At 49.7% G+C, this 25,181-nt stretch overlaps 1 protein-coding gene across 5 annotated transcripts in view; it reads right to left on the reverse strand.

Moving 5' to 3' along the window:
* RGS10 (regulator of G protein signaling 10) overlaps positions 1 to 21,445 on the reverse strand; it is a 41,810-nt gene extending 20,365 nt beyond the window's left edge. For 4 of the 5 annotated variants that reach the window (XM_058697935.1, XM_058697937.1, XM_058697933.1 and 1 more), the window contains exons 1-3: positions 21,289 to 21,445; positions 8,374 to 8,492; positions 7,046 to 7,132 (exon numbers count right to left, since the gene is read on the reverse strand). In XM_058697935.1, coding sequence (XP_058553918.1) covers positions 7,046 to 7,132; positions 8,374 to 8,492; positions 21,289 to 21,337 — 255 coding nt within the window. In that variant the 5' untranslated portion in view covers positions 21,338 to 21,445. Of the gene's footprint in view, positions 1 to 7,045; positions 7,133 to 8,373; positions 8,493 to 15,216; positions 15,385 to 21,288 lie in introns of those variants that run through there. The other variant, XM_058697934.1, reaches the window with a different exon arrangement.
* Between the last annotated feature and the right edge of the window lie 3,736 nt (positions 21,446 to 25,181).

Raw genomic sequence — 25,181 nt, forward strand, 5'->3', positions numbered from 1 at the left:
TTGACTCAGGGTGGGTGGGGGTTGGGGGGGGGGTTGCCTGGGTGGCTCAGTCAGTTGAGTGTCTGACTCTTGATATCAGCTCAGGTCTTGATCTCAGGGTTGTGAGTTCAAGCCCCCCCCCCCCACTGGGCTCCACATCCAGCATGGAACCTACTGAAAAGAAGGAAGGAAGGAAGGAAGGAAGGAAGGAAGGAAGGAAGGAAGGAAGGAAGGAAGGAAGGAAGGAAGGAAGGAAGGAAGGAAGGAAGGAAGGAAAGAAGAAAGGAAGGAAGGGAAGGAGGAAGGAAGAAAGGGAAGGAGGAAGGAAGAAAGGAAGAAAGAAAAATATTGACTCAGGAAAGCTGCAGAACAGAGGCATGAAGAGGACAAAGATGAGACACCAAACAGTTAAATGGAATTCTACCATAGGCCTACCAGCAAAATTGTCCCAACCCAATGCATTGGAGATACATATGGTTTGTAAGCATATCAGGCTTGTGGCCACCAGGAAGATACTACGGGGGGCCCCAGTCTAGAGAAAATAAAAGCAGAAAAAAATTCTACAGAAGGATGTGGAAATGAAGTTGAAATCTCCAAAAGAGAAGTAGGAACTAACAGCCAAAGAGATTAAAAAAAAAAAAAAAAAAATAGGAGGGGGAAAAAAGATAAAATGAAGGGCTCAGTCCAGGCTGGGGAGAACCATCATTGGGAAAGAGGCCAGAGAAAGTGGAGGGAAAGGAGTCACAAAAGGTAACGATAAACATGATAACACAGCATTCCCCAGAACTGCACACTGCCAGATTAAAAGGCTCCACCAAGTACCCACACGGTAAAGGAACCCCACCCCACCCCCAAGCCTCTGACTGTACAGTTTTAGAATATTGGTGACGGGAGTGCTTGACTGGCTCAGTTGGTGGAGCACGTGACTCTTGATTTCAGGGTTCTGAGTTTGAGCCCCATGTTGGTTGTGGAGATTACTTAAAAATAAAATCTTAAAAAAAAAAAAAAAGAATATCAGTGATGAAAAGAACCTATACTATTCCCGAGGAGAGAAAAGCAAAAGAAACCAAACAGGTTACATATAAAATTCTAACTCCTGGGGCGCCTGGGTGGCGCAGTCGGTTAAGCGTCCGACTTCAGCCAGGTCACGATCTCGCGGTCCGTGAGTTCGAGCCCCGCGTCAGGCTCTGGGCTGATGGCTCGGAGCCTGGAGCCTGTTTCCGATTCTGTGTCTCCCTCTCTCTCTGTCCCTCCCCCGTTCATGCTCTGTCTCTCTCTGTCCCAAAAATAAATAAAAAACATTAAAAAAAAAAAAAAAAAAAAAAAAAAATTCTAACTCCTGACAAAAACGGAAGACAAAGGGACAGTGTTTTCGAAGTTCTGAGGGACTTTCAACCTAGAATTCGATGCTGTGTTCTATCACATTATCAGTGAATGGGGAAAGTAGAAAAAAATTCACTCAACCGGATCTATAAATGTCCACCTGTCACGTCCCCTGTCTCAAGAAGCTACTGCTGGCCGTGCTGCACCAGAATGAGGGAGTGACTCAGGATGGAGGAGGGTCTGGGTCCCCGAAGCAGCCGAGGGGCCAGGGGATGCTGGTGGCGGCTGAGGAAGACCCGGGGATGCCTGGGTGGGAGCTGTGGTCAGAAGAGGATGGCCCTGGGTGAACTCCAGCTGCAGAGATAAACCAAGAGGCCCGAGCCCATGCAACACTGTTGAGAAGCGTTTCAGAGGGCTACTGGAGATTATGATGTTTTTCACGTTTATTTATTTTTGAGAGAGAGAGAGAGAGAGAGAGCATGAACAGGGGAAGGGCAGAGAGGGGAGGGACAGAACCCGAAGCAGGCTCCAGGCTCTAGGCTCTGAGCTGTCAGCACAGAGCCCCATGCAGGGCTCAAACCCACGAACCGTGAGATCATGACCTGAACCCTTCGGCTTAGCAGCAGACAAGAAAGAATAGTCTTAACCGTGAAAATACAGTCAACAGCGATGTGAATGAAAGCCGAGCTATAGCAAGAGGAAGCTGGTAGATAGCATCCAAAAGTGCTGAGTTAGCTCAGAAGGAACAGGGGCGCAGGGCAGGCCAACGCCAGACCTCAACCACACCGGGAGCAGCTGAGCTCCGGTCAGACCAGCCCGGACCCAGCCAAGTTCATGCTGAAAGGCACAGCCCGAACCACAGGGAGAATGAAATCTGGGGGGATGCTGTGGGGTAAAGGGAATCAGCCCATCTTACTCCTGAAGGAACATGGGTCACTTTTGAATTTTTATTTAGTTTTTTTTTTTAAGTCTGTTTATTTATTTTGAGAGAGAGCAAGCAAGAGCAGGGGAGGGGAGAGAGAGAGAGGGAGAAAGAGAATCCCAAGCAGGCTCTGTGCTGTCAGCTCGGAGCCCAACTTGGGGCTTGATCCCATCAATCATGAGACCATGACCTGAGCTGAAACCAAGAGTCGGATGCTCAACCGCCCGAGCCAGCCAGGCGTCCCCACTTTTGGATTTTTAAATATTTTTTTTTAATTTTTTTAATGTTTATTTATTTTTGAGAGAAAGAGAGAGACAGAGCATGAACAGGGGAGGGGCAGAGAGAGAGGGAGATACAGAATCTGAAGCAGGCTCCAGGCTCTGAGCTGTCAGCACAGAGCCCGACGCGGGGCTCGAACTCACGAACTGCAAGATCATGACCCGAGCCAAAATCGGACGCTTAACCGACTGAGCCACCCAGGCGCCCCAGTGCTGCTTGGTTTTAGAAGACAGACCCATCTCTCATGATAATTCACGGGGAAGAGGCACTTGATAGAAAAATTTCAAGCCATAAAGACATTGGGAAGGGAGAGAAGTGCTTTAAACGCTGCCTGAGTATGAACACCCCAAAAGGTACAACCACCCCAGGAATCCCAAGGAGGGCAGAGGTGTGGGGCGTCACCCTCCCAACTTCCTAAAGCCCAGCATCCCTGCCACACATGCACAGTGTCAAGACCGTCCCGATCTAAGGGGCCTGCCAGGAGGCAAAGCACAGGCCAGGGAAGACAGCGGGAGCACAGCACTGTTCCACTGTTTGGAGTTCTGAGAATACACGTCCGTCCCTAAGGCTGTAACTGCAGTGTGAGGGGAGGGGAGGGGGGTGGGCTCCCATCCCTGGTAGGTCCTCAGGTGCCAGCTGACCTGAGTGGGGAGAACCAGAAGTCCACACTGCACCAGGCTGCTCTGGGTACTTGGAGACAGTGGGGAGAAAACAGACAACCATTTCAGACCCACAGAGCCTGCATGATAGAGGGACGAGAAGACAGTATCGAAAGGAAATAAAGAAATTATACACACAAGATGCCAAATAAGTTGGTAAGTGCTCTGGAGAGTTCTAGCTGGATAATCCTAGTAAAAGCATGAAAAAACAAGCCAGCATGGGTCCTATTTAAAATAATGGGGCAGGGGCACCTGGGCGGCTCAGTCACTTGAACGTCCAATTCTTGATTTCGGCTCAGGTCACGATCCTAGGGGCATGAGATCAAGCCCCACATTGGGCTGAACGTGGAGCCTGCTTGGGATTCTCCCTCCCTCTCTTTCTCTCTCCTCCTGCCCCTCACCCCAACTTGTGCTCTCTCTTTCAAAATAAATACACATTTAAAAAAATACATAAAAAGAGGCAAAGTAAGATTCGCATCCATCCTGCCACCACCTTGACTCACTGTAGAGTTACCCCCTCCACAGACTCCCCACTGGACCAGACGTGACAAGTCTTGTGAAATTCGCTTGGGCCCACTTCCCACCCTCCACTTTTTAAAATTAGTGATTTAGAGTTTACTCCTGGTTTTACTTCCCCTGTAGCCAGACGCACTAGAGAATACCCAAGCCCTGCAGTCGGAGACCTGGGTCTGCACCAAGCTGGGCAGCCTCGGCAACTTCTGTGTAACCTCCCAAACCACAGCCCACACATCTGGAAGGATGGGGCCAGTCATGAGGCTCAGTGTGATAACCCAGACTGACGACTGAGCCACACGGGCCTCACTGATGCTTCCTCCCTCCCTCCCTCCCTTCCTCCCTCCCTTCCTCCCTCCCTCCCTCCCTCCCTTCCTTCCTCCCTCCCTCCCTCCCTCCCTCCCTTCCTTCCCAACACCATCTGCATTCACTGCCCCAGACCAATCGCCAGGCACGTTCCAGGCTTAAGGACACTAAACCTCCAAGGGGTTTTAGGCTGGGCACCGGGAGAGGGAGTGCGGCAAGGGGCTCCCAGATTCTGGAAGCTCTGTCTGTAGGGTGTGGATGTGCAACCCGACACTGGGGGCTTTCCAGTGTCCACCTTGGCCCCAGGCTCTCCAGGTGTGGGCTCCCCTCCCTCCCCAGCCTCATACACAGCAGAACCACCCTGCCCCTCAAGCACCACTGTCCCGCCACCCATTCTTCCTTCGCCCTTCTCGCCAGGCCTTCCTCCTCACATGCTGGCCCCTCTTCCAGGAACACTACCCCACCCCCAAAGTCCACTTTGGTGTTACCTTCCCCACCGACCCCCACCTGTGCTCCCACAGAACCCACACTTCCCATTTCTCTGCTCAGCACACTTGGCAAGGCTTATTTTTTTTTTTTAATTTTTTTTTCAACGTTTTTTATTTATTGGCAAGGCTTATTTAACAAGTTGCTTCGCCAATCGATGCCTGTTCCCTAAAGTAGCTCATCTGTCTTGTCCCTGGCTGTCTCTTCACAAGGCCTGGCCCTGAGCGGGCATTCCACAAAGATCAGGTCAACTCGGCTGAACCAAAGGACAGACCAGCCCGGTGTGCAGGGAGACCAGCTTGGGGGACCTCAGAACGCTGGTCCAAGTCCCAGCTCAGCCGCAGGGGGATCTCAGCCTCCTGATGAGGACAACGTGGCAGGGGGGAGGAGGGGAGAGGGCTGGCTGATCTGTAGGCCCCCCTCACCCTCAACACACAAAGAATACGGCAGAAAAATGAACATCATCTGTTTGCCTGCTTGACTGTCAGCCCGGGTTTTAGACTGAGGCTGGGCAAATCAATTACACGGTGCAGCATTTATGAACAGTGGTCCCTGGGCCCTGTCCTGGATATGGGGCCAAAGGGAAACTGAGTTCTTCTGCCTCCAGGGTGGCATCCTAGCTTTCCAAGGCAGGCCAGGCCATCTGTTCCCTTTTCCCCAGAGGCCATTCACCACCCGGGAGGCTCAGACAAAGTCATCCAAGGAGGAGAAGAAGCTTGAAAGAAGCAAATGCCAAGAGTCCTGCCTGGGAAGGCTTTCTAGGCTGACCTAAGAAATGTGAGCTAAAGAGAACAAATCTTAGCATCCGTCCTTGCCCCCACTGAGAGGAAAGCAGCGGAAAGAAGGCCCCTTTGCTCCATCTTAGGAGAAGTGTGTCTGAGTCAGGAAAAGGCTTTGAATAAACCAATGATGAACACTTTCCAAGTTGTCGTCTACAAACACATAATGGCTGCCGGCCTCGTGGAGTCCGGCTTTTGGAGACAGAGGCTCAAGACCGGCAGCCCACAGGCTGCATCTGCCCAGGGATGTGTTTCGTTTGGCAGGCAAGGTTTTCCATCTTTTGAAAATCAGTTCCAACATTTATAGAATCGAGTGGTTTCATAAGAATCCGAACACCCGATTTCTCTGGAAAACCAGGCAGTACCGGGCTGACGAAGGTAGAAGGGGCCTCAGGAAGAAAGGCCCGCCCCTCAGGGTTCTGGGGGCAAGGGTGGGCAAGTGAAGACGTAGGTGGGCAGAACTCGAAGCATGGGGAAGCCCAGAGAGCCACAGGCCCCCAAGCGCTCACTGCCAAAGTCAGCTACACTCAGCCGCAGCCACTGGAGGCAATGCTGGCTGCCCACAGTGGCCCCAGTCCCCACTACTCCCTATAGCCTCACACCAAAAGCCTTGCGGATTCATGTTCCTCACCAGCCCCTGTAGGCATTTAGCTGGGAGCCTCTGAAACATACACAGGCACAGGCTTCACGAACACACCCGATCCACAGGCCTCCTTCCCCATAATCTCCTCCACCTCCCCTCGCACTCAACCTTCAAGGACGGGAAATCCACTGACGTCAGAATTAAAGGCGACCTCCTGCAGAGAGCACACATATACCCAGGAGAACAGTCAGAAACTTTCTCTGTGGGACCCCTGCCAACGGCAGGATGTTTTGTAAAGATACATTGAATAATTGACAATCTATCTGATTCGAGTACCATTTTTATTGCCACACATCTGCTTAGCGTTTTACTACATCCGTATAAAATGCCAACACGTCCAACTCTGGGGAAGCATCCTCGTAACTTATTCATGAAGAAAAAAACCGTGTGCGATGATGAACTTGAAACGACATAAATTGTCATTTTTGCTTTAAATATTTGTCCATCTGAACTGCTCCATTTAAAAATTAACACACTTTTTAAAACTATTAATATTTGATCCACCCAGGAGACCTAATCTGAAGCTTCAGTCTTTCCCCAAATCCAGTATGGATCTGATTTCTTTAGGCAATTTCTTTTCTTCTTAAACAATTTTTTAATGTTTATTATTTTTGAGAGAGAGAGCATGTTGTGCGTGCATGTGTATGCTCGAGTCGGGGAGGGGCAGAGAGAGAGGCAGAATCCGAAGCCAACTCCAGGCTCCGAGCTCTGAGCTGTCAGCACAGAGCCCAACACGGGGCTGGAACTCACGAACCATTAAGATCATGACCTGAGCTGAAGTCGGACACTTAACCGACTGAGCCACCCAGGCAGGCACCCCTCTTCAGGCAATTTCAAAGTCTATTGGAAAGGCAGCTGAACTATTTTTTTTTTAATTCTTTTTTAACGTTTATTCATTTTTGAGAGACAGAGGGAAACAGAGCGCAGGCAGGGGAGGGGCAGAGAGAGAGTGAGACACAGAATCTGAAGCAGACTCCAGGCTCTGAACTATCAGCACAGAGCCCGACGCACGGTTTGAACCCACGAACCGTGAGATCATGACCTGAGCCAAAGTCGGACACTTAACTGACTGAGCCACCCAGGCACCCCAAGGCAGCTGAACTTTATAAGGAGAGAAAAAATTATCAAGAATGTGATTACAGACTGGAAGAAATACCTGCTTCTTATCCTGTGTTTTCTTAAAATCTTCACACGCTAGCCAAAATAAAACATTTTCTTCACTGAATTCCTTTTTTAAAAATTCCTGTGGATAAAAAGAAGAAACAACATCAAGCAGTATTCCACTTTAACAACAAACAAACAAACAAACAAAAAAATAATGTGTTTCTCTCCAAGGACTGGTTTGGCAAAATTCAACAAAGGAGTATGATGCAGTCACCCTGCAAAAAACTCCATCCTGAAAAACAAAGTGCATGTTTAATGTTAAAGCTAGAATTTCATACGCATTTGAACTTAATGACTTTGACATTGTGAGGAAGAGTAAAAATGAAGCAAGAATCTACTCACTAAGGCTAAGCTGGCAATAAACTACCAAAGAGTAAATTAAAGTGGGAGATATATTAGTTCCTTCCAGACAGTGTTTAAACAAAGTACATTCCTCTAAAATCAGCCCCATTTATTTAAACAAAAGAAAAGAAAACCTATTAAGCATGTCTGAAAATGCCACGATGAAAACGATTTTAAGTTGGAGGTGAGTTTTCGTTTGGCAGACGCTGGGGAGTTAGCAGTACACCCTGTTATCCCGCTGTGCGCAGGAAAGCGTCCTCCGTGAGATCCAGACAGGGCTCGCAATGGCCTGGTGTCCGGGAATGGCAGTAGTAGACCAGCCCGTCACCCCTCCCTCGGCACCAAAACAGGGACCGACAGCATCAGGGCTTGCCCTGACCTGGCCCAAGACTTAAAGACAGGAGTTGGTGGGACTCAGGCAGATACCGGGCATTCTCAGAAGTCACACGCGGGTCTTCTGACACCTGGGGTTTCTGCGAGCCAGAGCAGTTCTTTGTCGGCAGGACTGACACTTCCCATCCATCCACCCTCCTCTCTGGGTTCAACCTCACTTTTCTAGCTGTTGTCCACCCCTCTCACTCTATTAATAATGAGTCCTGGGAATCCCCAATGCACGAGGGAACAAACCTTCACATCAGAGAGACCCAGACCACCCCCTCCCAGGTGTCACAGAGCTGGAAATTCTTTGTAGATTCTGCCAGCAAGCACGGTACCTCATCCCCATCACCCCTACCCGCTCCCATCCAGCTAGATGAAAACCAGAAACAGTCTGTGTATGCCCCTGAGTTCTGGTCCATGGCCATCCAGGAAAGCCATCTCGGCCATGACAACTGAGAAGTCCTTATTCTCAGTGTTAAACAGTGTTTAACATTTTCAGTGTTAAAAAAAAAAAACAAAAAACATCCTGTGTTTCCCCCACAGACATCTAAACTTCTTCGTGGGTTGCATCAATCCCGGTCAACAATGAAAAAGGCAAACCCTAAATCTTTTCACGCCTTCTGGGTCTTCAAGCAGATTCTCCAGAGAGGCTGCCCATTTGGCTGTGCTCTTGGGGTTCTGGTGGCTGCTGCTGGGACTCCCATCACTGCTGTGGATGTCTGCAAAGCAAAGTTCAGGATGTGTTTGTGGCTCAAAGATACTTTCATTTTAAAATATCTGCATATAATGGTCATCAAATTCATCATCATCAACAACATCATCATCATCAAATATATATTATGTGCCAGGATAATTATATTCTAGGCACTTAACCCAGGGAAATCATTCCAGTCCTGATAATGACCTTATGAAGTAGGCACTGCCATTTTCTCCATGTTACAGGTTAGGGAAACTGAGGCTCAGAGCAATGACAAAAGGGCCTCGCCATTTTCTACCACTCTCCATCCATCCTTCCTCCATCCACATGACCACTGGCCAACCCTCAGGCAGCCCTCAAGTCTCATTCAAGCCATCTTCCCAGGGACCCCAACTCAATGGCTACTCCTTCCGCATCACACTTTGTGCACAGTCTTGTAATTATCGTGCTGTGTTGTGATTATTTGTACGACTGACTCAATCGTCTGAAAGCTTCTGTAGATCTTTACCTTGAATCTGCAACATGTGGCTCATTGCCTGGCACGTAAATAAAAGTATGTACCAGGGCTGGGATGGAGTGGGAAAAGGGAGCACTGGCTGCAGGTGCAAAATTTCAGGGGGTTGCCCCCCCCCAAAAAAAAAAAAACCTCAGGCATGAACATAAATGGTATTTTCATGCATGATTTTGAAAAATCAAAATTAGTGGAAAGAATTCCATCATGAGCAAAATATCAAAATTTTAAATAAAGACAGGATGGGTATTACTGATTTTTCGTTTTGCCTCAGGCTCCAATATGGCTCAGCATCACACTGTTCCTCTGTGTGTAGACTGAATGAATGAATGACTGTCTGCACCTGCACATCTGATGCATTCTCTTCCTCAAGACACCTGCAAAGTCCCTTGACTGAAGGAAAGGGGACAGGGGACCTCCAGCTAACACACTGTGGCTACTAGTGCCTGAGAGGAAGTGACAGCACAAACATGCCTCGTTCTCCAGAATTTGGCCCCTTCCTGGAGTCAAGGAAAAACCATGGAATGCCACTTCGGGTGGGCCCAGGTTCCAAACCCAGTTCGGCCAATTCAAACTGTGTGGTAAGGGGCAACATTCTGTGTGGAAGGTAAAGATAATCCTCCTATCTCTCCCATTATCCAAGGACTGAAAGAGGAAGCACACCAGCCATCTAGAAGCTCACACTGCACTCTCAACAAACGTTAGTTCCTCTCTCCTCTTCCCTAAAATAATGATCTATCAAGTGAACTATTTTTATACCTAATATTTTTTTTTCCATTGCCTTTTTGTTTTCAAAGTAGAAACATGTTTCTATAAAGAAAAGTTTGAACGTAGGAGAAAATAAGCTTTTAACTAAAAAATCGGCAAAGCAAACCATTTGAAAAGGATAAATGAAAAAAAGTCTTATGAATATTAATTGCTGCAAATAGCCAGGATGCCATACAGTTTAAAATGTTTTTGCTGGGGCGCCTGGGTGGCTCAGTCGGTTAAGCGTCCGACTTCAGCTCAGGTCACGATCTCGCGGTCCATGAGTTCGAGCCCCGCGTCGGGCTCTGGGCTGATGGCTCAGAGCCTGGAGCCTGCTTCCGATTCTGTGTCTCCCTCTCTCTCTGCCCCTCCCCCGTTCATGCTGTGTCTCTCTCTGTCTCAAAAATAAATAAACGTTAAAAAAAAAAATTAAAAAAATAAAAATAAAAAAATAAAATGTTTTTGCTTTTGTTGTTGTTTTTTTAATGTTTATTTATTTATTTTGAGAAAGAGAGAGACAGAGAGACAGAGAGCGCACAAGCAGGGGAGGGACAGAGAGAGAGGGAGACACATCTGAAGCAGGCCCCAGATTCCAAGTTGTCAGCACAGAGCCTGAGGCGGGGCTCGAACTCACGGAGCTGTGAAATCATGACCTGAACGGAAGCTGGATGCTTAACCAACTGAGCCACCCAGGTGCCCCTCAAATGTTTTTGGAGGGAAGTCATATCATGATACATTGTACTTAATAGTAACTGGGCTCCCATGATCTTTCATGTTCTATTGGGGATCAACACACGTGTTAATTTCTCAAGCAGCTGACACCGTCTCCCAGCATCTGGGAAAACTACCTGGATTTATTTTATTTATTTATTTTTAAAGTTTATTTTTATTTATTTTAAGAGAGAGAGAGCAAACAGGGGAAGGTGGGGGGGGGGGGGGGGGACAGACCCCAAGCAGGCTTCTCACTGTCAGTGCAGAGCCTGATGCAGGGCTTGAACTCACAAACTGTGAGATCATAACCTGAGCCGAAATCAAGAGTCAGATGCTTAACGACTAAGCCACCCAGGCGCCCAACCACCTGGATTTTAGACATTCACTGGCTGACTCCGGCTGAACAAAACAGAAGCCAGAAACCCCAGCTGGGCACTGTGTTTCAATACGCATTGGTGATGGAGGACATAAGAGAATTATTTGGGACAAATCTATTCCTCTAATCGCGAAGCAAACTCACTCGAACACATCACAAATGGACCCGACGCTTCTCTAAAGTGAATCTTCAGTTCGTGGATATTAAATTAGTCCCCCGCTCTCTTTGCAAATGCTAGAATGGCAAGCATCTAAACACCGAGTTTCTTCCCCACAAAGTATAAATCAAGTTAAAAGGTCATTATTATAAGAAAGTTCTGCAAGAGGGTTCATGATGCCAAGCATTTCACCAATTTACGGTCCTGTCCTTGAATACAGCTTGACAATTTACTCCATTTCCTCAGCAGACCTTCTCTTAAGTAAATAAATGCAGAGACACAAGTGGGCTATTCCGGGAACAGTCTTAGGCAGCCACAAATTCCTCTCCGTGTCGCAGAACACCTACTTTGCCCATAAGTTTTCAACCTAGGTCTGAAAGGATTCCAAGACTCCTGGCATTCTTTTCAATAATAAACCAAACCACCCTTGGGCTTTCGCTGCCACACTGTCTTGAAAATAAATACACTTGGTGGATTCTCATGTAGCCAAAAGAGTTAACCAGATTGTCTGGTTAACTGAGAGACAGGATATCTGGCCCCACCATGAGATAATTGTACCTCCCCTACCCTTTATTTCATACTCTAATCGTTTGGCATGTTAGGCTTCTGTGCCAGCTTTCACTCGAACAAAAAGTCTTAGAATTCAATGCCTACTAGTCTGGCCTAGTCCTCTTATTTTCCTTACTGGGAAATAAAGGTTCAGGGGGTAAAATGAACTAGAACTCCTTGATGGAACCAGTATTGGGACTTACGTGTGAAGGCGACTGTCCCTATAAGGACCACCTCCACAGAACCCCAGACTGCTCCAGAACCTGGGGACTTTGCAAAATAAGTGGCCCTTCCTCTCAGTTCTCTGTGGGGCTACCACTTCCGTGCCACCAAGAGTAAAGGAATACATCTCCCACGACACTGTTACAGAAGGGCACAGAATTTCCAGAGCTGGCTCAGAAAGGACACCAAGATATAGCTCACTACTCTCCTTGGCCGTGGTTACTAGTGTCTGGGTTTGCTGCCCTGGACAGAGACAAAATCCGGGGCACCCGGGGAGCTCAGTCAGTTAAGTGTCAGACTTCAGCTCAGGTCATGATCTCAAGATTCGTGGGTTTGAGCCCCTCATGGGCTCTGTGCTGACAGCTCGGAGCCTGGAGCCTGCTTCGGATTCTGTGCGTCTCCCTCTCTCTCTCTCTGCCCCTCCCCAACTCGCGCTGTCTCTCTCTCTGTCTCTCTGTCTCTCTCTCAAAAATAAACACACACTATGAAAACCAATTTGACAATAAATTATATTTTTAAAAAACAACAAAAAAGAAAAAAATAATAAACATGCATTAAAAAACAAACAAACAAACAAGTTCCTTCTTGCCTTTCTGCCCACCTTCTGCCCCAACCATCCTGACCATAGGAATCTTCTACCCACACTCTGTCTGCCATGTTTTCTCACTTTCCCCAGAAATATTGGTGTGAATATTTCCAAGACTTCCTGACTGTCTTTCAAAAGCCTGATGAAGGCTTCTGGCTACGCCTGTTTTTCTTAATCCTTCTTGATTGGTAGCAACATGCATAGATAGCTCTGGAGAGAGCAGCATTTGCACACTCCATTCATTTAATGATGTATCTCTTTTCCAAGTCATTATCCTGACCTCCAGCGAGACTGAGCAGAGGCCCGCCCCATTTGGTACTACTCTAGAGATTGCCCCTTAACTCGGGGTATTTCTACTCAGGGTCCCCTGCTCAGGAGACTTTCATTACTTCCCAATGCACATATGTAAAGGCGTCCTAAGATAAGTTCACCTTCAATGTTACAATCAGTCCAATAATTATAAGAAAAAGAAATAACCTCTCTCCATAGCAAGCAGGTTTACATCTGAACTTAAGAATAAAACAAAATCAAGAGTTCCCAGCTTCTCAACTCCCGGCACTTGGAGCCATAAAGGTGTAATATTCCCCTTTGCTTTTTCATTGACAAAAGTTGCCGGTTGGGGTGGATTACACAAGAAAGCAAGCTTGGAATGCACAGGTGGGAAAAAACAGTCAGACATATTTTTCTAGCAGCTTTAAGATCACTCAAGCTAGTAATGAATTATTGCTGATAACATTTGTTTGTTTCAATTTTGTCCAGATCTGTTTATCTTTTCTTATTGTTTTTAGTTCACCTATAAAACATTTTTGCAATGGAAAAAAAATTTTTTTAATTTTTTAAGCTTATTTATTTTTAGAAAGAGAGACAGAGAGCAAGAAGGGGAGGGACAGAGAGAGGGAGAGAGAGAGAATCCCAAGTAGGCTCCAGGCCGTCAGTGTGGGGCTTGAACTCACAAACCGTGAGATTATGACCTGAGCTGAAATCAAGGGTCAGACACTTTACCGACTGGGCCACCCAGGCACCCCTGGAAAAAAAATTTTTTTAATCTCCTGGGCTCTTTAAAGCATTTCAGATCGGGGCGCCTGGGTGGTTCAGTCAGTTGAGCATCCGGCTTCCGCTCAGGTCACGATCTCACAGTTCGTGGGTTCAAGCCCTGCATCAGGCTCTTTGCTGACAGCTCAGAGCCTGGAGCCTGCTTCGGATTCTGTATCCCCCTCTCTCTCTGCCCCTCCCCTGCTCGCTCTCTGTCTCTTAAAAAAAAAAAAAAAGTTAAAGCATTTTAAATCAAATTTTTGTAGGCATAATACTTATTTGTCAATACATTGATCTTCACGCTAATCCATCATCAGCTAATAACAACAGTGAACACTTATAAATTGCTTATAGGGAGCTGGGTACTGTTCCGAGCTTTTTCTGTGAGTTAAATCATCCACTTCTCACAAGGACCCTGTGGTGTGATTGATATTATCCCCACTTCACAGATGAGGAAACACAGATGAAGCGTGGTAACTTGCAAGCAGGGGCGGGGGGTGGGGGTGTCAGGGTCCAAGCACGACCTTCACCATGAGACTCGAGTGCCATTTTTAGTTTTGACATCTGCCGGTCCTCACACTCACCAAGGCCAGAACATAGCAGCCTTGAAGAGAAAGATACCACCTGCACCGCGGGGAAAGCCTGAGAAAACTGAGAAGGAATTCTACGTAGACAAAAACCCACACGAGACCGGGCCAGCATCATCTAACACTCAAACACAGTGTCCATACACTCTCCATTTACATTTATGCGGTTCTATGTGGTTTCTGGCTTCAGTAAAAGCCGGTATTTCAAAGATACAGATGGCGGAGGCTGGTTGCTTGCCGCGTATTTCGTAACGCATTATTTATAGATGCTATGATGTCACATCTATCAGGGGCTTTCGCCAGACATTAACTCCTTGGAAATCCATACTCAAAAGGCATCCGTAACACTCATCGAAACTGAATGCTTGCAGCCTGGATTCCTGCTATTAGTCTGCAGGAAGGTCTGGGTAATTATCCTGCCTAGACAGTTTTCCCAGTCAAATAATGTTCTAATAAAATCTCAATACCAACTTCCTCAAAGCAGAGTCAACGTCCAACATCAAAGAGTCTCTCCTAAGTACCCCCCAAAACTTACAGCATCATTAAAGAAAACAAGCCAAATATTCAAGCCTAGGAAGAGGCAGAAATGTTCACTCCAAAATTCTAAAGTGGTTTGGTACAACACACACACACACACACACACACACACTCAACGCCATACTCCCATAAATATTCAAGGAAAGTGCACCCCCAAGAAGCTTATTTAAAACTTCATATCAACTATGCCACATCAAACATATTACATTAAAAAAAAAAAAAAGACTTTTTCTTTTTTCCAAACTTAGAAGCAGAGAATCAGTTTGTTACAACTGGTGATCTATGTAAGGCTCCAGAGAAACTGGGTCATGGAAACACTCTATCTAAATATTACTTAAGTGTTTTTCGGCTCCAGTATCTAACTTCTGAGAATAACTATCCTTCAAGCATGCAATTCCCTTGGTGCGGAGGTCTGCATGAATGGCAATTAGCAGAATATAATAACAAAAATGAAAAAGCTTAAAAATAATCCTACTAATAGCAAGCATCAAAGACCAGAGAGGGTGAGAGGGCTGCAGAGGGTTGGCTGGGCTCAGAAAAGGCATCATGGCATTTTTCACGTGAAGCCAGCGACCTCAGAGAAAGTTGACTGCTCAGGCAGTGCCTCCAAAGGTCACCTGTGCACCTGTGCCTGCACTCCTCGCTCCCCCCAGCCCCTGCCCTGCCCCGCTGTCACCCAGGCAACACACAAGCTGAGGTCATCACCAAAGGAGGTGGGGGTCACTCCTTACATTCCATGCTCCAGGGTCCACTTGAGGAGCTTCACACAGCCCAAAAACCCACTGCCTTCTCAGAGACGCTTCGTGGGAGACAGGCCAGGGGGCTGGGGGTCTCCTGAACACCCTTGGGTCTGGAGGAAAAACAAGCCTCCACATCCTCTTTTGAGTGGACTAAACAACAGATGGCCACTGGTTTCCAGTTTCTACCAGAGGGAAGGAAATAAGAACGCCAGACTGTTATTTGTAGACTCCCTAGAATCTTCACTTTCTAGGCAAAGACCCAGAAAAAATAAAATTACCCAGGAGCCCTATCCTGGGGGTGAAAATGAAGACCCTGTCATTATTTTCTTCACTTCCCAGAAGCCCCTGTGCTTCCCCTGGGGGCCTGACAGTCATGCATAAATGTGCCCTCACTCCCCCACCGCCCCCGCCCCCGCTGCCCCCCCCCCCGCCCCTATCGAAAGGCAAGTAAATGACATCCCCCCCTCCAGGATCAGAGAGACTGTGCATTTCTTGAGTAAGAGCTGCGTCGTCCTCAGGGTCAGCAGTGCCTGGCGCTCATGGTCATGTTTACATTGATGAACGTTTTCTGATAGATTGGGGACGAGACAGTGAGGATGACAGCTGTAAAAATAGCTGCTTGACTGAGCACTTACTATATCCTGTCTCAACTTCCCAGTGACCCGTAGAAGTCAGGCTCATCTTGGGCCCATTTTACAGAGAAGGAAACAGAGGCACAACGAGGTTCAATAAACCGGCTCCAAGGAGCAAGCGAAGAAGGAGACGAGGTAGGATTCAACCCCAAGTTGGCATCAGAGCCTGGAAAGGGAAGGGCAGTGACAGACGCAAGAAGTGAAAGGCGGGGCCGTCTTTCTCACAGAACTTAAAATTAATTGAGAAGGTGAGACCAGGAGTTCCCAGATGGCCGTCTGCCCACAATGCCACAGGCTGGCACGGAGTTTATTTCACTGGTTCGTGAAGAAATGAGAATAAGGATAAGGAAATATTTACCAAGTGAGCTGTCTTGATGCAGTAAGGACAGCCCTGGGTTATTCTTAGGAAAGAGATCATTATATTTATTTACATGATACAAAATTCAAGAGGCCGAAGAGGGAGCACAGTAGAACAGGGCTTCCTCTCAGCTCTGTCCCTTGCCTACCCAGGGCCTCTCCCTAGATGCAACAACTTCTAGAAGATTCCTGAGTATCAGGACATTTCTTTTTAAAGTTTATTTATGTATGTAAGTATGCATGTATGTAAGTATATATGTATGTATGTATGTATGTATTATGAGAGAGACAAAGAGAGTGTGAGCAGGGGAGGGGCAGAGAGAGAGAGAGGAGATGGAAAATCCCAAGCAGGCCCCATGCAATCAGTGCACACAGCCCAACGCAGGGCTCCAACCTATGAACCATGAGATCATGACCTGAACCAAAATCAAGAGTCGGATGCTCACCGGACTGAGTCACCCAGGCGTCCCCAGGACATTTCTTTACACAAGATTATATCTTTACTATTCAGGGTGTTTAAATGCCCTTTTGTTTATGGGATGATAAAGATGGCTGATGATGGCTTTGTTTATAATGTCCTGACTGGAGAAAGGAAGAAGGGAGACAGGAAAGAAAATTTAGCAGCTCCCCATTATGTGTATATATATATATATACATATATATATATATATATATACACACACATATACGTATATGTATGTATATATATATATATACATACATACATATATACATATTTCAGCTCTAAATATATATTTTTTAATGTTTACTTATTTTTGAGAGAGAGAGAGAGACAGAGTGTGAGCAGGTGAGGGGTAGAGAGAGGGAGACACAGGATCCGCAGCAGGCTCCAGGCTTCAAACTGTCAGCACAGAGCCCGATGCAGGGCTCGAACTCATGAACTATAAGACCATGACCTGAGCCCGAGTCGGATGCTTAACCGACGGAGCCACCCAGGCGCCCCACCCCAAATATATTTGAACAAAAGACCAAGTGGATCCTGAGCGAGGCCATGCAGATAGCTCTGGACTTGGGTCAGGGAGCTGAGTTCTCTGGTCTGTCCCCTCCTAAATGGGCTGCTCCTGTCAAGTCCCTGCCCCTTGGTGGCCTCTGCAGCTGTCCAGGAAAAGACAAAGTGGACAGGCTGCATTTCGGGGGCAGAGAGGGAGGGAGGCATGAGGCTGGAGAGAGCGGCAGGGAGCAGGGAGACCCAGCTTTGGGAGAAGACTTAGGACAGAGGACACCCTCGGGAAGCAAAGGGGCAGAAGTGGGAATGCCCAGCCGCCCAAGGGCACAGCAAGAATGGGGAAACGGGGCCAGGAGAGAAGGCGGGCCAGATGAGGGGTCCCTGAGCACCGCGCAGAGGGGGCAGCACAGCTGACCCAAGGGCACTCGGCGAGGCCTGGAGGGATGCGAACTGGCTTAGAAGGGAAATGAGTCCCCAGGAGCCTGCGTGGGGCTGTTTCCTCCCAGTGGATGCCTCCTGACAGCTCTTATCAGGGAGCTGCTGCTGTCGCCTGCCCAGGCCCCCTCCGCCCCCACCGTCCCTCCTGGGGCCTGCTGCAGTGGAGAGCTATCTGAGGGAAGCAGAAGATACCAAGGAGAGTAAATTTAGTACAATTTAAACAGCAAGCTTCCGAGCCCAGCGCCTGAGGCGGAGGGCATTACTCAAGCCCAGCGCGGGAAGTGGCTCAGTTCATCCAGGAAGTCCCAGGAAATGGCCCCCCGAGGCACCTGCTTAGGTTCCCCAAATGCCTAACAGTGACAAAAGGAGACATCCGTCCCACACAAAGTCAATGAAGGCATTAAAAAAAAAAAAAAAAAAAGAGCATCATTAGCACCTGACCCCCACCGTCTACAGGCTGCTCTTCGCGGCATTCAGAGCTGGCGCTGACCACGTGGCTGACCACACTGGTTTAAATCAACACCCCTTCCGCGGCCCAGCCCCGCCACTCTGTCCCTGCGTTGCTCTCCCTGAACCCACAGTCCTGGGCCAGTGATGTTCTGCAGGGAAAGTTTCCCTGGGGGGCCAAGACTGCCCGGCTGCTGGGTTGTTAAAACAAAGACGTTAAATTGCGATGCTGACTGTCACCTCTAAGTGAAAACTTAAGCCCAGCAATAAATCTGAAACTGGTCCCAAGGGTTTAATGGGATCATGTACAACAGGCCCCCCCGCCCTGGGGAGGGCCATGGTCTGCCCGGCAGGGTGGGGATTCCCTCAACGGGTCACCCCTCAATCTGCTGGCAGACGGAAGGCTGTGGCTTTGGCTTTGCTTTTCAGGTGAGTAGCGTCAGTTACCATCAACAGCGTAAGTGGTTGTGAGGGGCAAAGGGTGGTCAGAGTCCCTCAAGGGGTCCTTGCACTTCAGTGGCATCAGAATCACTGCGGGCACTTGTTGAAAATGCAGCCTCCTCTCCCTCCCACCTTGGGTCCCCAAGACTGAACCAGTGGGCCCAGGGTGTGGCCTGGGAAGCTGCATTTTATCGATGCCCTCCCCACCCCCAGGTGGCTCACGAACACACTTTGAGAAATCTCAGAAAGGAGAATAAGGAACAGCATTTTGAGCCTCGGAATTAGGGGTTAGGAACTCCAAATCCTCAGCTTGAAGAGCCTGTCTCCAATACGGTTTTGTTGAAAAGCAGGAAAAGTCTACAGTAGAAGGTTCTGGGAGGCAGGAGTGTAGCCGGGCCCGTATCAGGGGTCTGCAGGAGTGGATCCAGCACTTGTGGGGCTGGAAGCTTATACAATTTGGAGAGCCACTTTAGGAAAAACAATTCAAAATGACCAAATAAAAATGTTGCACAGGGTCTCATGGATCACTCGGCTGGCTTCCCGGTACCTCCACCCCAGGCCCACAGTCCCCCCTTCTCACTTGACTCCTTCTTTTCTCACTGCTGGATGGTGATGCCCAAATGGCAGGGCCTCATTTGCCCTTTCCCATCAGTGGGGCATACTTTCAACCTAAAAATCCTAAGGACATTGGGCTCTCAGAGGTCAGGCATCAAATACCCATCCATGATGCTTAGCTACTAATCTTTGTATTTGTGGCCGAACCCTATTTCATAAGGCTGAAAAGTTGCCGCCCTAAAAGAGGTACACTCCACTGGTATCCCTAAAACCACCCCAGTCTTTCTGGAGTGAACCTACACACATACAACACCCTCTCCCCAAAACCATGTATGCCCCCAAATGAGAGCAAAGCAATGAATAACTCAGGCAGAGAAGTTCAGAGCAGCTCTGTTTATCATAGGAAAGGGGGAAGCTAACCATTATTATTCATTTATTACGTGCCAGGCAATGCACTGGGGACTTCATATGTTTTAGTGTGTTTGATCCCACAACTCTATGAAACCCACTTTACAGGCGGGAAAACAGACACAGAGGTGTGCTAGTAAACCAGCTCTCCTGCGGGGGGAGGGGAAGCTTGATTTTTAACATTTGTCGATTTCCATGGTATAAATACCCACCAACAGCCAATTTCAAGCTATCCATGACTTAGCAGCCAGTTCTCAGATTTCCCGATAATTTAGCAATTGGCTCAGAGGTCAAGTAACTTGCCCAAGATCACTAAATGATAGAGTCAGGGCGGGAACCAGGAGTTTAACTCCAGAGTCCAGGCTCTGACTACCACTCCCCAGGCCTGTGAATACTCAACAACAGGGATAGGCTGAAATGAACCCCACAAAAGAACCCTTTGACCCTCAGACAACACGGCAAGATTTACGTGACCACTAACACTAATACAAGCTCTTTACCATGACCCTACGAAGTCCTACTTTATAAGGATTGTCCTATTAACGCAATTATTTGCATAAGGGACTGGAAACCAGCTCCATGTAAGTGCTCAAAGAGGGATAGCTATTTTATTCCCATTTTGCAGATCCTTATCTGCACAGACACAAAGTTTCCACAGCAGTGGAGGTGGGATTTGGTCCCAGCCTGTCTGGTCTCAGTTCATCCTCTTCACTGCAATGTCCCTCATAAAATATGATAGTCAGTGAGAAGAGGACACGGACCAACCAGCACAGACTCTTAGCACCATGAAGAAGTCAGTTTGGGAGTGGAACCCTGCAGAAAAGCCTCCCAACTCCAGAATCAGGCAAACCTGGGTTTCAGCTTCTCCATCGCCTCCTAAGTGTGACTTGGGGCGAGTTACCTAACGACTCTTGGCTTCCGTTCCCTCCTCTGGAACGTGGCCAATACCAGGAGACAGTACCTGTCTCATGAGGTCGTCCTACGGGTGGAGAGACAACACAGAACTGGGTGAACAGAGACCCCGGCCCACATGACGAGCTCAGAGGGGCACAGCTATTATTCTGCACAAAAACGGTAAGATGGTTGGAATCAAAGGCATGGTCCCGTCTCCACCGTGGATTCTTTGTCCTATCAAATTGCTCCGAATTGTGGCTCAGGCTGGTCCGTTGGGACAGCCAAGCCCAGTGCACGGTAATGTCAGCGCTCCCCGGCGCCAACTACAGATGTGCATTCTCCACCCTGCTGTTCACCCTCCTCGGCGCGCCCACATTTGGGCTCCGCAGCGCAGAACTGAAGGCGCCGGGCAGCCCAGGCCCCGCTGCCAGTCCGGTGCCCCGGGATCCGGTCGTGCCTCCTCTGGGCGCCGCGCGGGCATCATTCGCAACGACGCCCGCAGCGGACAGAGAGGCAGAGAACTCCAGGGGAGAAGGGCCCCGCGCGACGTTCTGCTTTCGGATCTAGAGCCCACACTCCCTCCAAAGTTTCGGGTGTTTGGGATCTCCTTTCTCCTCGCAGACCATCACTAAAAAGAAAACTGCTGTTGTTCCCCCTTTTGTCCAAACTTCCTCCCCGCAGCGCCTCTCGGGGGGGGGGGGGGGGGGGGACTTTGCGCTCCCGCAGCGGCGGCGGCCGCAGGGACGCTGGAAGGAGCGAGGAGAAGTGGCGCGGTCCGCGGCGACTGTCGTCGGGTGGCATCGCCAAGCCGCGCCCGAACACAGGAGGGAGGGAAGGATGCCCGGGACCCCGGGCGGGCAGCGGCGGCCGAGGCGGCTCCTCGGAGGCCCCGAACCCCAGCCCGCCGGCCCGGGAGCCGCTTACCTGACGGCGGCCGCTTCCTGCTGAGCCGGCTCACGGCGCGGTTAAACATCGCCGCGGTCGCCCGGGGAGGAAGGAGGAGCGGCCGGGCGGCGCGGCGGCTGAGCCTGAGGACGGAGGGGAGGTGGAGGCCGAGGAGGAGGAGGAGCCGGCTCGGCACCGCCCCGGCGCGCCCGCCCCCGCCCCGCCGCCCTCCTCCCAGCCAGGCGCCGCGTGGCGCGCTCGGTGCGCCCTGCCCGCCCGCCCCAGTGGGGGCCCCGCGGTCCCGCCTCGGGGTCCCGGGCGGGCCAGGGCGGCCCCCGGGCGATCAAACGCCGGGACCCGACCCCGTGCCCGGGGTGGGGCTCGCTGCCCCGGAGGGAGCCCGCGCCGCCCGTGGCTTAGGAGCTCTCTCCTGGCGCCCGTGCGCCCCGGGGCCCCCCGCCGCCCAGCGGAGCTCGCCGAAGAGGTCGCCCCGGGCCCCGCCCCGCCCGCCTCGCGACTCCGCGTCCAAACCGGTCTCCCGCCCTCTTCCTGCAGCCGCGGGAAACGGGCACGGCGCCGCCGGCGCACAGCGCTCCGCGGCTCCGCGCGCCTTGGCCGGGCGGTAGTCGGGGGTCCCCTCTCGCTACACGGACCCGGAAGCCTCGGCTTCACGGTTCTGCAAAACCCGGGCGCGGCCCACGGCCTTCGCCTTCTCGCCCCCGGGATCCAGGTTCCCCGAGGGCCCGGGCCTGCCCGCCCCGCGACTCCGCGGGTGCCGGGCCCTCCCACGGCCGCGAAGCCGGTGGCGCGTCGCCAGGGTCCCGGCCGCCGGGCCGCGCGCGCAGCGAGCCCAGCCGAGCTGCGCGGCGCGGGCGCCGGAACTTGGGCGCCTTCTGCCCGTGGCCTGGAGGTTCCAGGAGCGGGCCTCGGCGGAATTCTGCAGGAACCCTCCGGGTTCCAGCGCCGCGTGATGCCTCTGCCCCCAAGCGCGGCCGGCCGGGGACACGTCTCTAACTTTGGGGACACGTGCTGCAGCTTCCGGCAGGGCCTTTCGCTCAGCGTTCGGGATCACTCCGGTCCACGCTGCGCTCCGGTTCGACTTCTCTCCCACCACCAATCACCTGCTCAGCACCACCCCCCCCCCCGCCCCCCGCTCTATCTATTGTCTCCTTCCCCTGCAAAACAGCCCCAAAGGGAGTGTCGTTAGCCTCATTTTCTTGAGCGTTCCGTTTGCGAAGCACTGTCTTTCTGGCGAGTCTTATTTTCCTCCTTGTGTATCTGGCTTTGTCTCCAAATTGGTCTTTATTTTTAGCTGTGCTAATTGCTATTTTTCTAAACCGCTCCCCAGTCGCCGGGCCCTGCCACCCGTCCGTTTGCAGTGTTTTCACTAGCTGGCACTTTTCTTTTGTATCTTCTATTCTGAGCTGCCCGGTGCGCTCATTTTTCCTCCCGCCTTCTACCCACCCGTTCGGTCCCAGTTCTACCCCATCCCGGGCCTCCTGTGGTTGTTTTCTCATGTCTGTCCTCACTCTTGAAGCCTCTCAAAGCCACTTTCCTCGGAGTGTTTCTGAGCACCCCCTGTCCCCGGCTGCCAGGAGAGATCGTGAAGACGACCTGGGTTTTGAGCTGCGCTGGAGGATGGAGGAGATTATGGTGACCAGGAACCAGCTCAGAACCAGCAGGAGCTTATTATAAAAACCCGCCTCCTCCTGTTGTTGGCCTCCTCTGGGGCTGCCCTCCCCACAGGCTTCCAGACCCTGGTAACATACTTCAAGCCCAGGGACGCTTGGGGGGGCTCAGTGGGTTCCGTGGGATCATGATCTCATGGTCTGTGAGTTCCAGCCCCGAGTGGGGCTCTGTGCTCACCGCTGGGATCCTGGAGCCTGCTTCGGATTCTGTGTCTCCCTCTCTCTCTGCCCCTCCCCCGTTCAGGCTCTCTCTCTCTCTCTCTGTCTCAAAAATAAGTAAACATTTTTAAAAAAACCAAAAAACAAAAAACATACTTCAAACCCAGGCAGCCACTTCCCTCTTTGTAAGAGCAGGACTTTCGAACTCTGGCAGAATCCTGGATCTGAACGAGGCAGCTGTATTCTCACAGCAGTGACAAGGGCATTTGTGCAGCACATGTCCCCCAGAAAACTGCTCTGGAGGCCAAATTACAGGTAACATAACAGGTCATTGTAACACAGGAAATACGGAGACGGGCACAATGGGTGAGCATAGCTAAATATGCCAGGTGCCAGGCCCAGCCCCACAGTGTCCTGAAATGCCCTGGTGTGGCGTAGGACATGCTCATGAATGCCTCCTGAGCCACGAGGGCAGCCAGGCCTTCCTGAGATAAGGGGAAAATAGCACAGCTTCAAATCTCTTTCCCTGTCCTGTTGGCAAATCAAATGATGAGTACAAAAATAAAGACCACGGGACCATGGGGGTGCCTGGGTGGCCGAGTCGGTTAAGGCACAGACTCTTGGTTTCAGCTCAGGTCATGATCTCATAGTTTGTGAGATCGAGCCCTATGTGGCACTGTGCGTCAGCACGGAGCCCTATTGGGATGCTCTCTTTCTCCCTCTCTCTCTGTCCCTCCCCCCTCTCATGCTCACTTGTTCTCTGTCTCAAAATAAATAAATAAACTTAAAAAAAAAAAAAAAGACCATGGTCAAGGCTTAATGTACACAGTTTAAAACTTCTGTTTGGGGACATGAAAAGACTGTCTTAGTGAAGTTGCTTTAAATATCTGTTTTAAGTGTCTAAAGATCCAAAAGCCAGTTTTCAAGGTGCACATACTGTATAGAAGACCAAGAATGCAAGTATAGAGCCTCATGATTCCTAAAGCTTACCAAAAGAAAACACACACACACACACACACACACACACACACACACACGATGAAGTTCTGCCCGCGGTCTGCATGTGGGCTGAAGGGGCCCACCATCCAGACAGCATCACTCACTGTCTGTAGCTCATCTCAAGGCTTCTCAAATCTGGCCAAGAAGAGGACAGGAGGTTTGGCCCCTCCCTACCCCCACTGGTCCCACCTTTGGTTGAATCCTCATTTGGCCAGGCATGGAGAAGAGCCTAGGATGTCAGAGTGATCATTGACTTCAGAGTTCAATGTGATTTCTTGTTCTACTCAGAAACTTAAAAAAAGTAGTAAGCTGTGAGTGTATTGTAGCATCTTGTCTATTTTACTAGACAGATTATATTTTAGAGTCTCTCATAAAGAGTATATACTAGGCCATATGAGGCAGGTGAGTTACATAGTATGATAAATAGATAAGTACCCCACTTGGAGTCAAGAGACCTGGGTACCAGTCCTGGGCATGTTGCCAACCAGCTGTGTGTCTTCAAACACGGCCTCATGGGATTGGACAAGGGAAGGATGCCACCTACATTCTAAGGGTGTGGCGTTCACTAGCAATAAACAAGAAAGCACCTGGCAAAGTGCCCAGCGCATGTAGGCACAAGAATTTACTGGAATCTGAATTACTCTTGCTCCCCCTTACAGTGCTGCTTTAGTAAACTTTAGCATGTACACAGTGAAAAGTGGCATTTTCTAAAGAAATTATGGGGAATCCGCAGGGTTAGTAACAGTGTCATGCAACTGACAGGCACAGAGAATGGAGGAAAGTAAATTGTTACAACCTCTCTGGAAGGCAAGAGAGGCAGATGTGTTAAGATGCATATTTGGCAACATGTACAAAAGCTTTCAAAATGTTTATGCCCACGGGACCAGTGAATAATTCTACAACTGATAATTTATGCCAAAGAAAGACTAAGAGGTGCAAAGATTATGTGTACAGTTGAACATCCTAACTCTTTTTATTTTTTTATCAATGCTATTTGTAGTGCCCTAAATGCTCATTAACAGAGTGACTAACTTACAGTACATTCATACATTCCTATGATGGGATATTTAACAGTTGTAAGTACTG

This window comes from Neofelis nebulosa, chromosome 13 (assembly GCF_028018385.1).
Source record: "Neofelis nebulosa isolate mNeoNeb1 chromosome 13, mNeoNeb1.pri, whole genome shotgun sequence".
NCBI lineage: Eukaryota > Metazoa > Chordata > Mammalia > Carnivora > Felidae > Neofelis > Neofelis nebulosa.